The following is a 15,911-nucleotide window of genomic DNA, read 5'->3' on the forward strand; positions in this document are numbered from 1 at the left end:
CGGCTTTTGTGTTCTGCTTCCACAGTGAAGGACGGGGGAGGGAGGGGGGATAACACGGCGTGCCTCGGTGCGCTCCGTAGGCCGCGGGATCAGGCTACTTCTTGGATCGGGCTAGGCTAACGCTAGCGAGCTGGATGGAAAATTACAGAACTTTGTGGCCGATTTAGGAGTCAGATGTTGGCCCTTGTCTTTTTAGAGTGTGTTTAACAGACGTGGTGGTTAAATATCCTCACAGTGAAGTTAATTATATAGGTGTTAATTTAGGAAGTTATGTTACGATGCTAACTTAGCATTCAGTTGTTGCTTGCGTGACTAACCGTGATGCTCTTTTCTAAAAAAAGGTAGCTGCGGTGTGAACGTTATCCATACTGACTCTATCATTGCACCCTCCATACATAGCAGCTACAACATGTATTTATGTATTTATCTGCATTTAGGCCTGAAATATAGATCGAAAAGCTATGTCGCCACAGCTCTCTGCTCCCAGGAAGTAGACACTGCCCCTCGAGGGAAGACAGTGGGTCATTGTGCCAATGTGAATGAGTGGACCCGGGCCAGTCTAACGTGAATTACTGGACTGAAGCGCCTCATTCTTTTAGCATGATCAGCTAACGTTATTAAAACGCGTCACACGATGCTGGACGAGCTTCATTGATCTGCATCTGACAGCAGCTTCATAGTAAACAAGACTCTCTGCCCTCCCAACGTGTCTTTCATAGTTTACCAGTGACTACTTTATGATTGTCCACTAATTGGCCAACTCTGTTTTGCAGACCTTCGACCAGTGACCAAAGATCCCCAGTTTGTTGACTCCGTTCGACACCGTGGATTCACCTGCAGAAATGGACTCTAGCCTGGTTGAAGGGGGACTTAATGTCACCTTAACCATCAGGCTACTCATGCACGGGAAGGTGAGTCTGCATGTCCATTTAATGAGGACAAACATCAGTATTTACAACACACTGAATTGCTTTAATGTGCATTTTTTTTTGTTCTCGTCTGCAGGAGGTTGGCAGCATCATTGGCAAGGTAAGTTATATACTGTCGGAGTGATTTATCTGCATCCTGTCCCCACGGCGTGTTTTCTAAAAGTCGTGTAATTGTTACAGAAAGGAGAGTCGGTGAAGAAGATGAGAGAGGAGGTAAGATCGCTTGGTTTTTTTTATACACGTGTAGCAACTACACAACTATTTCAGTGACTCATGCATCATATGATAACACGGCGGCTGATGATATTTCCCGTTTTTGTTCCCTTTGTCTGTGCAGAGTGGAGCTCGCATCAACATCTCAGAGGGGAACTGTCCGGAGAGGATCATAACCCTGGCGGGACCGACCACCTCCATCTTTAAAGCCTTCTCCATGATCATTGAGAAACTGGAGGAGGTGAGATTTTCTCGGTGCATCTTAAATTCTAGACATGCAATGTCTTCTTTTGAGGGAGGGGGGATCTGGCATATTCAAAGCTTCATGTTTGTGTCATTAAAGCAGTGTAGTTCCGCCGCCACACACTTGGAGGTTTCCCTGTACGTGTTTTTTAGATCAGAACTGTGTCGTCATGGGTCCACAGGTTTTGATGTGTTTACGCCTTACGTGGGTGGTGTACACGCCTCTGTCCTCCCCTTCTTCCCCCTGATGGTGCAAGTAGAGGTGTAGATCAAGTCTCACAGCTCCCTTTTAAATAGTGGTGATGTCTCCTGGCATTGAGTGCAACATCTTTGATTTAATTAGAGACGTATTTTTAGTAAGTAAGGATTTCACAAGAACAAGTTTCAAGCACACCCAAATGCTACGTTAACCCGTAGCAGGTATACAACAGAGATAAGTGCTAAGATACAAAGTGCAAAATGCTAACGTAAGTGCCAGTACATACAAACAAGCTTATTACGTTTATTTCATCTTTTTCTGGAAGGGGGGTCAGGGTAGTGGAGGGAGGAGGCTAAGCAGAGTCCAGATGAACAGGGTCTTGAGTCTCTTTTGGAAGGCTTGTACGCACTCGTCTACACTAGTGTTGATTTTCCCCCCATAAGTTATTGAATAATAATACTTTTCTAACCCTTTCTGTCGTGTCACCTTCCCTCCAGGACATCAGCACCTCAATGACTAACAGTACAGCCACCAGCAAACCGCCGGTCACCATGCGCCTCGTCGTGCCTGCCAGCCAGTGTGGCTCGCTCATTGGCAAGGGCGGCTGCAAGATCAAGGAAATCAGAGAGGTTTGTCATTGCCCTTTACTTTTTGTAACGTTTGGCTCTCACCCCCTGATTGGTCCTGACTAATTGTTTTGTGTCATTGCAGTCAGCCGGAGCTCAGGTACAAGTAGCAGGGGACATGTTGCCCAACTCAACAGAGCGTGCCATCACCGTTGCAGGGACCCCACAGTCCATTATCGAGTGTGTCAAGCAGATCTGCGTTGTCATGCTTGAGGTACACACACACACACACACACACCTGCGATTGATTGTTATTGATACCCATGATGCTTTTATTGTTTGTTGACGTTACTTTAACAGTGCGTGGTGGATATTTCTGTCTTCTTTAGTCTCCACCAAAGGGTGTGACCATCCCGTACAGACCCAAACCCTCAGGCTCTCCTGTCATCTTTGCAGGTGGTCAGGTAACTTTGGTTCCACTTCTTACTGAATCACTTGTAATCGATGGGATTTAACTTTCCCAGCTGTAGTTGCAGGTGTGCTGCTGTCTGTAGCATGTAGCACTGTTCTGGTAGCACACCAAGGATACAGGATACTGATGGATGTTGAGTACACTGTGCGTGACACTGCCACACCCTCCTAAGTGCTGTTGTCTCCTTGCAGGCATACGCTGTCCAAGGGCAGCATGCCATTCCACAGCCTGATGTAAGTGAAGGCCCCTCTGTAAGTGATCAATATATTTGCAACTTCGGTCCCTTCGGAAGTCATGCCACCTTCTTATCCCATCCCACTGACTCTTGTTTTTCCACCCCCCTCCCCCCTGCCTGATATCCATCTAACAATTCCAAACATTTTTACTTGTTTAACATTTAAATTTAAATGAATAACTCCTTTTTTTTTTTTTGGAAGGCTAACCCACCGATTCCATGTTCCGCTTCATATTTTCCTCTCGTCATCACATTAACCACTTACTAAAGGGAAATCATTTCACAATTTCCACCTGTGTGCCCTAGATTGTCCTCACTCATGCTTTTGTTTGCTGCCGGCGTTGTTTCCTCCATTGTCTCCGCAGCTCACCAAACTTCACCAGCTGGCCATGCAGCAGAGCCCCTTTCCTATTGCACATAGCAACCAGGGCTTCCAGGGTAGGTGGACAGATTGAAAGAGGGAATGCGATTACTCTAGATTTGTAATAATCCACCTCGTCAACACACTTTCTTTGCATTTCTTCAGCTGGGATGGATGCCTCTGCACAAACTGGCTCTCATGAGCTGACCATTCCAAACGATGTAAGACATTTTTTTTTTATTGTTTTGGGTTTTTTTCCCTCCTGTGTGGGATTGAAGGTGCTGATGTGTTGTCACCTTGTTTTCCTCCCTCAGCTCATTGGCTGCATCATTGGCCGTCAGGGCACAAAGATCAATGAGATCCGTTCGATGTCAGGGGCTCAGATCAAGATCGCCAACCCCGTGGAGGGCTCCACCGACCGACAGGTCACCATCACCGGCACCCATGCCAGTATCAGCCTGGCTGAGTACCTGATCAATGCCCGGTAAGAGGCTCTACGCTGCTGCAACGCATCCATCACAGAGTTTTAGTTCTGACTGTTCACTTTGCAATCTGAAAATGTAAATCTCTACAGCGCAGTTTGCAGGATTTAACTAACCTGATAATATTTGAAATTGATTTTCTATTTTTTTGGACATTAATTCACGTAAAACAGATACGAAGCAAAATCCACCTTCAAGCTTATTAATTATAACGTGTAATCACATCCCTTCCTACTCAGAATAACATGTTAGGTCACATTAAGATAAGTATGCTTAAGATTAGCCTTTTCACTGAACTTTAAAACCAATTTAGTCTGCTTTTTGATTAGATTTTCTTTATTCCATTTTTATTCCCATATCTTTGTATCTGTTATTGTCCTTTATCTTCTTTTAACCAATTAATTTTAGATTTCTTGCGTGCATTAGTCTGAATATTTTAGCTGTTTATATTTGCACTCAGGATGCCAATAACCTGCATGAAAGGTGCAATGCAAATCAAGTGTTATTGATTTATTGAGTGATCAGAGTGGGGAGAGGCATAATGTGACTATTATTACCCATCATTCGCCAGGTCTGTTAATAGATGGGAAGATGTTTGTGTCAGTAAGTCTCTTAACATGTTGTTGTTGGGAATGGAGCTTCAATCTATTGGACGTGAATTATTAAACATTTGATTTAACGGGCTTCATTATTTTGGGCCGCGATTCTGTTTGCAGAATGGAGATTGTAATGATCAAGAATATTCTCTTATTCTTATATTATTTAGGTCTAAAAGTTCTTGTTTTTGTTTTTATGGTCCTCAGGCTCTCTTCTGAAGCAACTGGACTCGCAGCCAACTGACATGGAGGATCTTCATCAGCACCTAACGTAACCCCTCCCCCTACTTTTTACCAAGAGGTCCCTTATTGAACTTAATGCAAAAACCAAGTACTATAAACTCACTGTTTTTTCTCCTTTTGCTTTGGTTAGAGACCTACTCAGTTGTAATTACATCATCATCATGATATTGGTATTTTTATTTATTTATTATGTTTTTAAATTCCCATTGCTTATAGTTTTGAAAGACTACCCTCTGTTGTATTTTTCCTATTATTTTTACTGTATATCTGTATGATCTTGATATAGGTAAAAAGTTTTAGAAAAATCTGAAAAGGCATAAATAATGTTTTTCTTATGTCAGATTTTTCTTAGAAAATGTAAAAAAATGAAGAAAAAAAGACACACAGTAACATTATAGATGGACTGTTCTTTCCCTTTTAAATATCTATTTATTTTTTATTTAATACACGGCTCTGTGTAAGAGTAGAATTCATTGATATTTGCCATCTTCTCTTTGAAGCTGTACTTCCTGAGTGAGGCGCTGTGGGTTTAACGGGTTTCAGTGGGTGTAAATGATGTCCAGGTGAAGACGTATGCAGGAAAAACCTTTTTATAGTCTGAAGGCGATTTATCCCTCGTCGTCTGGAGGAGAATTTTAAGCTACGTTTTGTCTCGCCTCTAATTTGCCGAGTAATTGTTTTGTGTCATTCCTGTGTTTCCATCCGTTTTCTTTTCTCGATCAGGACTTCTGAGCATCGTTGTGTATTGGATTCTGATAAGGGTGGGTGGGCCATGGTCACCAGGTGTGGGCCTGAATGAGAGGAAAATATTTTCTTTTCTCTGAAATTACTAAGACCATAGTAATGATGATGATGATGATGATGATGATGATGATGATAATAACATTGAAATGTTTGTTTTAAATAGAGAAAATATTTTTTTTAACTGCAGGGCTGGGGAATGCTGCAAGGGGCAAAAACTACAAGACAAATTTGTCTTTATAAGTATATTATGCTGAGGTATTAAATTATCAACTAGAAGGAGAATTATAAAAATTAACACTAGTTTCCTGCTATCCTTTTTTGCCTGGGTCAGATTTTATTTTTTATTATTCTTTGCAGGATGAAGAAACTCACGTTTTTTGTGCACGTTTTCAAACTATTGTAGATCTGGGTGCAATTAAAATTGTTGAAGAAATGCAGAAATAAAAAATGATGTGAAATGCTTAAACGGTCCTTTGGATACTGTAATGTTTACGTATTGATGAGACGACGGGATCATCCTGATGTCAAGCTCGGTTATTAATAATCCCAAAACATGGCTCTGTCTTGTGTGGAGGAGGTCCGAGGCTTTTAAAGTGTTTGTTTTTTTAGACACTGGAAAAGGTCAGACATGCTTGAGTTCTTTGAAAATAGGAATTTATTTCTGGTTCTGCCGTCTTATTTGATGCAACAACCCGTCTTTTAAAAAACAAACATCACACTTGTTTTTTTTTAACCAATACATTATTTATTGTTGCTCATAATATTTTGCTTTTGATATAATTCCTATGTTACAGATTCAATGTGCAATGCTGTATAAAAACAAAACATTTTCTATTTAAACCCAAAGGATACTTACTGTTCTACAAGTAACCACCACAGAGAAGTGCTCTATTACTTATCCGGCGACTTCCACACTTTTCTTAAAGGGTAAACGGGGACAGTTGCGCTTCTTATGACTCTTTTGAACATTTGGTTACTTAAAGGGGAACTCCCACCGATTTTTTTTTCTTCTTTTTATGTTTACACATCAAGATTTACAAAGTGGTACAAATCCTTTTGTGGTTTTATACAACTAAACTGCCTCGTGGTGTCATTCGGGTCCGCATCGGTTCGTGGCGACAAAGATTGCAATTTTGATTTTGAAGAATGGAAAATTAATAAGAGGTGTGGAGCTAGAAAGAAGGGATCTGACCAGATCTCCTGCAGGCCACTCCTCATCTCCACTTAAAGGTAGCGCCTCATAACGCAACTGTTGTCGGGTCAAGTTGCATTGTGGGTAATATCCCCGGTTTTGACAATAAAGACGAGTTTGTGTAACAAAGAAGACGATATCTGTGGTTCTGCTGCATCGATTATGACCCTTTTTCTTTTTCATTATACATTTGAAGGATTTGTATGACTGCAATGCTAAATTGGCGGAGTACTCCTTTAATAAAGCACCAGCAGCAGCGATCGCTGCTTAGATAGTATCTTAGTTAGCAAAGTGTATGTCGTTTCACATCCTACTAATAAAACAACGATCAAACCACGATTTCAGAACCATACGATGGCAAAAGTGCATTTTTTTCTGAGTGAACCCAAAGGTCTCCCATCTTATCATTCTGTGATAATCTTAATTAAAAACATGTCTTACGTGTATTTGTACTCAGCAGTAGGAGGGTTTTAAAAAAAATAATATATCACCGACTGAGAATCCTAATTATGCATCATGATCGACGTCTTCGTGAGATTTTCATCACGTCTTTTTTTGTTTTTTTGTTTGTTTTTTTGTTGAGTGCTGACATTTACTAACAAAAAAAACAAAAACAAAAAACAGATTTAACGAAGTAATACTTCAGGATTTTAAAAAAGTGTAAACTTTCACAAAATATAAAACTTGACACATTCGAATCATAAATGATAAACACGTAGTCATGCATTTGTTCACAGGGCTGCATACCGTCGAGTCTTAACATTATCTGTATCTTATGAATAAAATAAAGTTAGATATTTCTCACGTGGATCGTAACGGATATTTACATTATTATTGGTTAGTTATTTGATGCATTAGTGTCGGAGCGTCCGTGGCTCCCCGAGTGAGGGTTACGTGTTTAAAGGAGTGGTGGCGTCTTGTGCGTGCGTGTGCGTCTGGTGTTTTTTTTTAGCCAAACTGGAGCGGTGGCTGACGCTACCGTGGTAACTATTTCTGCCTGAAACCAAAAAGAAAACTTCCTACTGAAATAAAATGACATTTATCTGATGTCACAAGCTGCCAAAAACATCTGATGTCAGGTGATGATGTCATCTGGTAAAGGTTTGCCATCGTTACAAACTTCTGCGACACCATAAGTGAACGTAGTCTGCGTGGTGTGGTGGGTGTGAGCCCTCACGACAACAGTAAGGTACTGCTTTAGTAGGAGCTGGAGGTTCTAGGGTCCGGTGGTCTACGGGGGTCCTGGATGGGGTCCCTGCGGGGGCCCCTGATAGGTCTGAGACGGTGACACCCATGCTCCGGCGCTGGGGGGGCGACTGGGCTCGCCGCTACCTGACTGATCCAGCTCGGCGCTGTCGCAGTCAGAGTCGTCACACAGGGCCCGACCCTGCAGAGAGAGAGAGAGAGAGACCATGACATCATACATGACCCACAGCAGACATCCTCTTTACCTGAGTAAGTTCAAATACAACAATGGAAAGGCTCTGCAGTGAAATGTCCCCCGTGAATGATATAATATATCACGTTATTAGATTTTTAAAACTGATGTATTTGTCTGTTTTTGTTGTGTCCAACATGGAACGGTCCCAAGATAAATCTGAGGGGTCGTGAGGTCATTAACGGATAAGGTTTGGGAAAAGACAAAGATCTGCTGCACTAATCTGTTTTCATTTTCTTGGAAAAATAAGAAATGGGTGATTTAACCTCTTTGGACCTCATTATTATTTAAACAAAACTCAAAGACATTTCAAATCTGGGAAAAGGGCCCCAACTAGACACTGTTTCTTCTCAGGGGTCAAAGGCCAAACCACTAAAAACCCCTGGTTTAATCTTCAACAATGAATTGTATTTCGACTAATACAACGTTATTGATGCAAGTGAATAAAGTCAAACATATTGGATAGAACAACACGTGTGATCCTCGGAGGCGGAGCTCGTTTTTACCTCGTTAGGATTCAGCCCGACGTCCAGCGGCGCTTTGGCCTGCCCCGGCGTCCCGTCCCTCTCCGACAGGCCGTCGGACGCCTGCGCCGGATCCGTGTTGTCCGCCGGGATCTCCGACCCCTGAGAGAGGAGGTCGTCGCTGCGGTCGTCCAGCCGGTCGTCCGTGTTGGTGCTGACGACGTCGGGGGTGCCGCTGTGGGAGTGGTCGGTGGTGTGGCCCTCCTCGCCGTCCGACACCGACAGGTTCTCCGAGCTGAAGGTGGACACCGACTGGCACTTGGTGATGCTCGTCGGACGCCTGGAGAGACGAAACGCCGGGTTTAACGACACAAGAAGAAAAACGGTTCTTTGTTCTCTGAATGAATCAGCAGAAACCTGAGGGAGTTTGTGACGAAGGAAGTTACTCACCGTCTCCGTGGAAGCTCGACCTCGCTGTCGACCTCACCCTCCTCCTCCTCTGATGACACCCCACGCCTCTGTCATCACAAACAGGATGCACAAGTTAAATCAAAGCATCACCCTAAGGAGACACAGCACCCTGACCAGATGTCCGGCCCTCTACCTGTTTGCGTGTGATAGCTGCTCTGTACAGGATGGCTGAAGGAGTGAGGTGCTGACCCCCGACCCCCCCTGACGCCCCCCGGGGTAACCTCACAGCGCCGGCTCCCTCCTCTTTGTCCTCCCCGTCGTGAGGCAGACGCGGCGACCCCAGAGACCCCCGGCCCGCCGCCGCCCCCCTCCCGCACGGTGAGTCCGGGCTGCTGGAGAACGGGAAGGAGGCGGCGTCCTCGCTCGGCGTGTCGCTGCGTGGAGGGGTTTCCGTGAGGTCGTCCAGGCAAGCCGCCCCCGCCTCTGATCCCCCTAACCCCGCCGAGGCGCTGAGACTCCCCCCTCTCTCCAGCCCCCCCACAGAGGTCTCCCCCGTCCCCGGCCCCTCCGCCTCCAGCGTGGTGCAGACGAGGTCGGGGCTGGAGGAGGACAGCTGCCTCTGCTGCTGCTGCTCGTGGCCCCGCAGGGCGGCCGAGGGCTCCAGCAGCTGCTTGGAGCTGTTGGTGATGGAGCCGTTAGCCTTGGCAGGTGTGTCCAGATTAGGGGAGGACTTATTCGCCTTCAGTCCCGCCAGGTCTCCGCTGCTACCCTTCCCGGGCTTGCGATGGCGGGTCTTTACCCTCCGAGACCGGTTGGGGGAAGTGGAGCTTCGGTTGGGGCAGGCCGGGATAGTGACTTGCATCACGGAGGAGTCCAATTTAGGAATGATGACCTCAGATTTGAGGATGTCTGGCCTGGAAGAGTAGGAGGCGTTAGTCAACAATGTGTTCATTTCAGTATCAAAGTGATGGAAATGAGACTCTCGCACCTCTTTCCCGAGGGCAGCTTCTGTGGGACGTTTCTCTTCTTGATGAGTTTGTCCATGGAGTTGGAGGAGCCGCTCTGCCTGGAGCTGTGGTGCTTAAACAAACCCGGGTACTTTTTATCCAAAGACTGCTCTCTCCTGGGCAAAAAAAAACAAACAGTGTGAACACATTGTGGTTTATGAATTTGAAAAACGTGTGGTTTGTGGTGGTTATATGTACTTCTGCAACTCTTTCTCTTTGAGCTCCAGCTGCAGCATGACGGCGCTGAGCTCCATGTAAAGGTTGTTGGCCCTCTCCAGCTTCCTCTCATAGTGCTCACGGATGTCCAACGCATGCCTGAGGAAGAAGGAAAAAAAAAAGAGTCCGCTGATGTCATTGTGCATCCGCATGAGGGACTCCAAATCCTCTACAAAAGACATGCACTCAAGGCACTTATTCCACCCACATGGGGAGGACAAAGAAGTGACACCAGGAATGGGACGGATGCATCTCATGCATGTGAGCTAACGTAGTAAAAGTAGCCCTCGTCCACCGGTGGAAACGAATCTGACCTAAAAAATAAGAGATGTGGAACCAGACCTGAGCTCCTCTCTGCGTCGATTGATGAGCTCCTCGTCGAGTCGGTGGATACACGTCCCCTCAGATTTAATCTTCTCAAAGTGCTGTTTCACTTCTTCTCGCCATTCAGCCTGATGAGAGCACATTTTCTCGTTAACCAGAGCTGGCTTTAAGACCACTTCTCTGTTTGCGCTGCAGTTGAAGCCTGATTACTGTGTAGGTGTATGTGTATTTCTGTACCTCATGTCTGTACATTTTAATTGGATGATTCTTGTGTTTTTTTCCATACCTGCGACTTGAAGTAGGTCTCTTGTGGCGTGGAGAGCACGTCAGCTGACGCTATATCCAGGTGGAGCAGGATCTGACGGAACGAGGGCCTGTTCCTCGGCTTACAGTTCCTGCAAAAAACCAAGATGTTTCCTAAGACTAAAGCCTCCCCCGTGCATCCATACTCCCAGCGCTCACTTTTACTCCTCTAATCTACTCGTTTTCTGCATCTCTCGTCCACTCTCCCCTGCTGTGCTCGTTATTTTTCTTTTCCCTCTTCCCGTGTCCAGGCGATACTCACCAGCACTGTCTGAGGAGGATCTTGAAGCCGTCGGGGCAGCTCTCGGGCACGGGCAGCTGAAGGCTGTTGTTCCCCACACCCCAGATGATGGCAGATGAGTCCACATCTCTGTAAGGGATCTCTCCGGTGAGCATCTCCCACAGCACCACTCCGAAGGACCTGAACGATAAGTCAGAGCTTTTATTAATTCGGGGAAGTCTCTCTTGGACAAAAGAGATCTTCAGAGAAAAAACATACAAAGAGACAGTTGGAGTAATATTTCTCTTTGAATCACTGAACTCTCCTGCTGTAGTGCAGCGCAGTAGAGATAATTGCTAAATTGCTGCAGCGAGTCATGAAAAAGAAAAAAAAGTGCTGATGTATTTATAAGCTGGACCGGACGTCTCCGTTCATCAGACTTACCAGATGTCTACCTTTTCCGACACCGGCTCATTCCGAATGACCTCGGGAGCCATCCAGGCCACGGTGCCGGCGAACGACATCTTAGTGCTCTTATCGCTGAGCTCCTTTGAGGTGCCGAAGTCGGAGATCTTCACCAGGTCGTCGTGTGTAATCAGCATGCTGCAGACGGGAGATTAGATGAGCGCTTTTTCCACGGAGACGATAAGGAATCAGTCGCTGTGTTGAGTCTGGACACTTACTTGGGGGACTTGAGGTCACGATGGATGATTTTGTGGAGGTGCAGGTAGTTCATGCCACCCGCGATGCCCATGGACCAGTCGACCAGGAGGGAGGGGGTGATTTTACGACCCGCCCTCAGCACCTCATACAGCTGGCCTTGGGCGCAGTATTCCATCAGAATACAGTAACAGGGAGCCTGGGTGCACACGCCCCTGGAAGGAAGCACCAACCGACATGATGCACAGGTAGGCCAACCAAACACAACAATATATATATATATATATATATATATATATATATATATATATATATAAGACCCTGTAGGGGTACGGTGCGTTTCCTCACTTGAATGTGATGATGTTGGGGTGCTTGAGTTTGCGGAGGTGTTTGATCTCGGTCTCCTTGATGTCCCTCACTTTCTTCACAGCCACGTCGTCTCCGTGGAATTTGCCGAGGAAGACGGCGCCCTGCGCCCCGCTGCCCACCCACTGTAGGTCGGAGATCTCCTCAAAGGGGACCTCCCAGGACTCTAAACTCCGACCAACAAGTCCACAAAGAAACAACACTCCTCAGTGAATAAATGTGAAAGCCTGAAGCGCGACACAGGATTTGACATGGGGCATTGCAGACAGAATGTAGTACCCTTTACTTAATTTATATCCATCACACGTTGCAAAGCCTTTCAAATATCAATATGCACAAACTGCCGGTTTGGGAGGTTTCAGGGGATTTGCTGAGCAAACGCTAGGTCTATGCTACACATTAGAATGGGCCGGCAGGACGCTATTACATCACACAAAGTGCCTGCCGTGTTCAAACAAATGGGATATTTAACATCTAATCCAGTAGATGATCACATATCTATCCAGAGAAAAGAGAAAAAGTTGATGTTTCACTGTCTGTCATCCGTCACATTGACACGACTCAAAAGGACTTTGAGAGCACGGTCGCTAAAGAGAGGCGAGCCGGGCAGAATAAAAGGGACAGGCGGATCAATTCTTCATGAGGTCCACCGAAGTGTTGAGATCTCTGGAGAGCTGCTGCAGCAGAGGCGGATGCACATGATGCTTCCCTCTGGCCAGCTGTGAAATCTCACTGTGGCTGATGACTGTGAATGAACCGGGCTGACGGAGCCACAGACCCAGAGAGCAATAATGGACTTCTAGTGTCGGAAAATAACAAGGTAAATGTACTCAGGGGCTGCACTTTGTTTGTACGTGTATTACCGTTTTCTGCTGCTTTACACTTTTACTACATTACTGAGGGATATATGGTAGTTTTTACTTCACTACACTTATCTGGCAGCTGTGACATTATGATTTTGCAGAATATACATATGAGGAGATTTATTCAATATTTAAATATCTTAAGATGCCTTTGAGGTGACCACTTGTATTGCAGATGTTTGTGAGTTGTTAGATATTCCCCGAAGAGATATTGACCCTCTAACTTCTCAAATGTTTCATAACCCTAAGCCCAAAGATGTCAAATCATATATTTTACAACCCTATTCATTTATTTATCTTTATATCGCGATGATAAAGAAACCCCTATGAGTGGGGACGAGTTGATTTACTTTTGTTTGTACATTTTGCTAATAATACTTTGTATTTGTACAGGATCTGAAAACTGCAACTTCCACTGGTATAATAGTGCAAGCTTCATCCATGAGCTCAGATATGTATCTTCTCTTGTGCGTCCCCATGGTTACGAAGGCACCACAGACATGTTTAAGTTACAAACTATAATGTATCTATAATGTATGGTATTTAAATACTGTTCACAGAAGAAGAACATTAAACGTCACTTACCTTCATGGCTGTGTTTGTGTTCAGTGGAGTAGGCCTTCCCAATCATGGTCCAGACTGGCTTTAGGCAGCCAAACAGTCCCTCCAAAAACCCTCCACTCCCTGATTGTAGCCGAATGTTCTCCGACTGGCTCCGGACGGCGCCGGCTTCTGGACTGTGCCCCGCCTCCGCCCCGCCACCACACTGGCAGGCCTCATGTTCGTGTAGTTTTAGCACGCTGTTGTCAAAGTGCGCCGCGGTTCCATCGCTGGGAGTGGGGCTGCTGCCGCCCGGCGCCCCCGGCCCGCCGGTGTCGATGGACAGCACGTTGCGGAGGACACACTGTGTGGGGGTCAGGTCCGTTTCGGGGGTGCAGGCAGGGGTGTCTCCATCGAGCCTTCGATAGGGGGGTTCTGAGATGGGGGTGCTGAAGCCTGACAGGGAGGGGGAAGGGGCACGGGGCTCATGGATACAGGTCCCACTCATTAGGGGTTTCCCCAACACAGCAGGTTAGGGTTGGGTGGAGGATGGAAAGATGAGAAGATAGCCTGAAGGACAAAATGTATGCAGAGAAATGCGTTAGAATGATTAATAAATATGAGCATAGTCAGATTTCATCGTTGGTTGTTGGTGTGCTTTCTGCTGTTCAGGATAAAGACCGTTTCAGCACTGGACAGCTCCATCAGCAGTGTGGAGCTGTCCAGTGCTGAAACGACTGCTCCCTCTGCTCTCCTGTCTCTTCTGATCTTTTAAGCAATTACTGTTATTTGCACTAACTTTTTTTCTTTAACTCCAGCAATACAAAGCACTGGAACAGTGGTGTCGTGCCGCTTCGCCCCCCTCAAACCACATTCTCTCTGAATCATGCAGCAAAGCTTCTTCTCGTGCCTATGAATGGGAACACCAGGCTACCCAGTGGAGCCATCAGCCGCCGTGGAGATGGGCTTTATGAATGAATCTAGCAGCGGAGGAGGAGGAGGCTGTATAGTCCACAGCCCCGGCTGTCACCTGCCCTTTAACGGTCCCTCCGAGGAGGTCTGACAACATCAGAGCATCTCGGCGGCTCCCATATGTCGTCGGTCAAGTAAAGAGAAGGAATATGACGAATTGCATAACCAGCCTATACGTGTGTGTGTGTGTGTGTGTGTGTGTGTGTGTGTGTGTGTGTGTGTGTGTGTGAGAGAGAGAGAGAGCACATGTACCCAGTTCACATATTTTACACCATCTCCATTCCTTGTACTGCACCACTGCATGACAAGAGCCACGACTGAACGAAAAGAGAGTGAAAAAAAGAGGCAATAAACAACCAGCGGGGCCTGTGCGAATGAAGCAATGCACACACACACACACACACACACACACACACACACACACACACACACACACACACACAGACACAGACACACACACAAACACACACACAGGGACGCAGGAAGATCAATCTTTAAATAACCGAGGATGTGATGATGACACTCAGCAGCATCATGACCGACGTGTGTCATGAGTGCATGCCGAGTGAAACTACCGCAGCGTCTCAACATGTGTACTCAACGTTTTGGCATCAACACAACTGTTTCGTAACGTTTTCTCTCGCTGCACAAATATGATTTTTTTCCCTAGCGTTAATCGACGACGCTTAGCTCCCCCGCCAGCGTGTCGGTTTCATTGGTGCAGTGTGAGCACCATCGTTTTACCTTTAGCGTCCCGTGAGACCCGCTTCTCTCATTCAATCAGCATTTCCTCGGATGTAGTGTGACATTCCCATACCTTTCCGCCTGGTTGACGTCGCGTTGTTAAGTGAAGAGGGGCGGGCTCGGCTCGCTTATTTTGTCGCCGATGATGAGCAAATCGTTGGTTTCCTTTCGGTTCCGGACTCGTCTCTAGTCGTAGGACCGGTCCCCCCCACCCCCCCACCCCCTAGATCCACGAGTCGCTCACGGTCCTGGGATGGATCCCATCGGGCAAATTGTGTTATCAATAACCGGGGGACCCATGCAACGTGAGGCGCGCTGGGGTTTTTTTGGAGGGGGGGTGGGGGGCTGTCTCCTTCCCAGTGCTGAATTGACGTCACGGAAATGCGAGTTGCGCCGCTAGGGGGCGCTATCACCACCTTTTGCAAACACACGGAATCAGTTTTTCCCATCATCATCATCATCATCATCATCATCATCATCATCATCATCATCATCATCATCATTTAATTCCCCCAAATCTGTCGTGATGGGTGATTTAACGATGTGTATGTTTTAGGATCATCATCCTCCTCGTGCTGCTGCCGCTGCTGCTGATGTGTCCTTGAGCAAGACACGCTGGATTCCCCGCCGGCTATAGGAAGGCTGGTGTGCAATGAACCATGCGTTTTGTCCTTCCCTAGTGAGGAGGGGAAATACAGCATCATCATCTGCATCATAATCACCAGATTCCTAATTTCAGCCCATAACAATGTGATCAATAACACGATAGTATTATTTTATATTAAATCATATTTTAAGTAGCTCAACTCTGCTCACACAACAATAGTTGGGTGTCTGTTTTGGCTCAGCGTGGATGTAACGTTACCGTTTGGCCTGAAGAGGGCAGCACAGAGCGCGCAGCGAAATTC

At 46.1% G+C, this 15,911-nt stretch overlaps 2 protein-coding genes across 3 annotated transcripts in view; one reads left to right on the forward strand and one right to left on the reverse strand.

Annotated features, from left to right (window-relative positions):
* Positions 1 to 5,753, forward strand: part of LOC311017555 (poly(rC)-binding protein 2-like) — a 5,932-nt gene extending 179 nt beyond the window's left edge. The window contains exons 2-13 of one of the 2 annotated variants that reach the window (XM_084015981.1): positions 774 to 911; positions 1,006 to 1,029; positions 1,110 to 1,142; positions 1,267 to 1,383; positions 2,082 to 2,213; positions 2,296 to 2,424; positions 2,540 to 2,614; positions 2,814 to 2,855; positions 3,223 to 3,295; positions 3,384 to 3,439; positions 3,533 to 3,702; positions 4,504 to 5,753. In XM_084015981.1, the coding sequence (XP_083872107.1) occupies positions 843 to 911; positions 1,006 to 1,029; positions 1,110 to 1,142; positions 1,267 to 1,383; positions 2,082 to 2,213; positions 2,296 to 2,424; positions 2,540 to 2,614; positions 2,814 to 2,855; positions 3,223 to 3,295; positions 3,384 to 3,439; positions 3,533 to 3,702; positions 4,504 to 4,540 (957 nt within the window). In that variant the 5' untranslated portion in view covers positions 774 to 842 and the 3' untranslated portion in view covers positions 4,541 to 5,753. Of the gene's footprint in view, positions 1 to 773; positions 912 to 1,005; positions 1,030 to 1,109; positions 1,143 to 1,266; positions 1,384 to 2,081; positions 2,214 to 2,295; positions 2,425 to 2,539; positions 2,615 to 2,813; positions 2,874 to 3,222; positions 3,296 to 3,383; positions 3,440 to 3,532; positions 3,703 to 4,503 lie in introns of both variants that reach the window. The other variant, XM_084015980.1, reaches the window with a different exon arrangement.
* Positions 5,484 to 15,210, reverse strand: map3k12 (mitogen-activated protein kinase kinase kinase 12). Its single transcript, XM_084015957.1, has 14 exons — positions 15,077 to 15,210; positions 13,333 to 13,857; positions 11,867 to 12,050; positions 11,542 to 11,733; positions 11,303 to 11,461; positions 10,901 to 11,059; positions 10,622 to 10,730; positions 10,354 to 10,463; positions 9,994 to 10,110; positions 9,777 to 9,911; positions 8,982 to 9,702; positions 8,828 to 8,895; positions 8,420 to 8,717; positions 5,484 to 7,862 (listed from the first exon to the last, which is right to left on the reverse strand). Exons 2-14 carry the CDS (start codon positions 13,793 to 13,795, stop codon positions 7,707 to 7,709), a joined length of 2,871 nt encoding a protein of 956 aa, XP_083872083.1. The 5' UTR covers positions 13,796 to 13,857; positions 15,077 to 15,210; the 3' UTR covers positions 5,484 to 7,706.
* Between the last annotated feature and the right edge of the window lie 701 nt (positions 15,211 to 15,911).

This window comes from Eutrigla gurnardus (genome assembly GCF_963514095.1).
Source record: "Eutrigla gurnardus genome assembly, chromosome: 8".
NCBI lineage: Eukaryota > Metazoa > Chordata > Actinopteri > Perciformes > Triglidae > Eutrigla > Eutrigla gurnardus.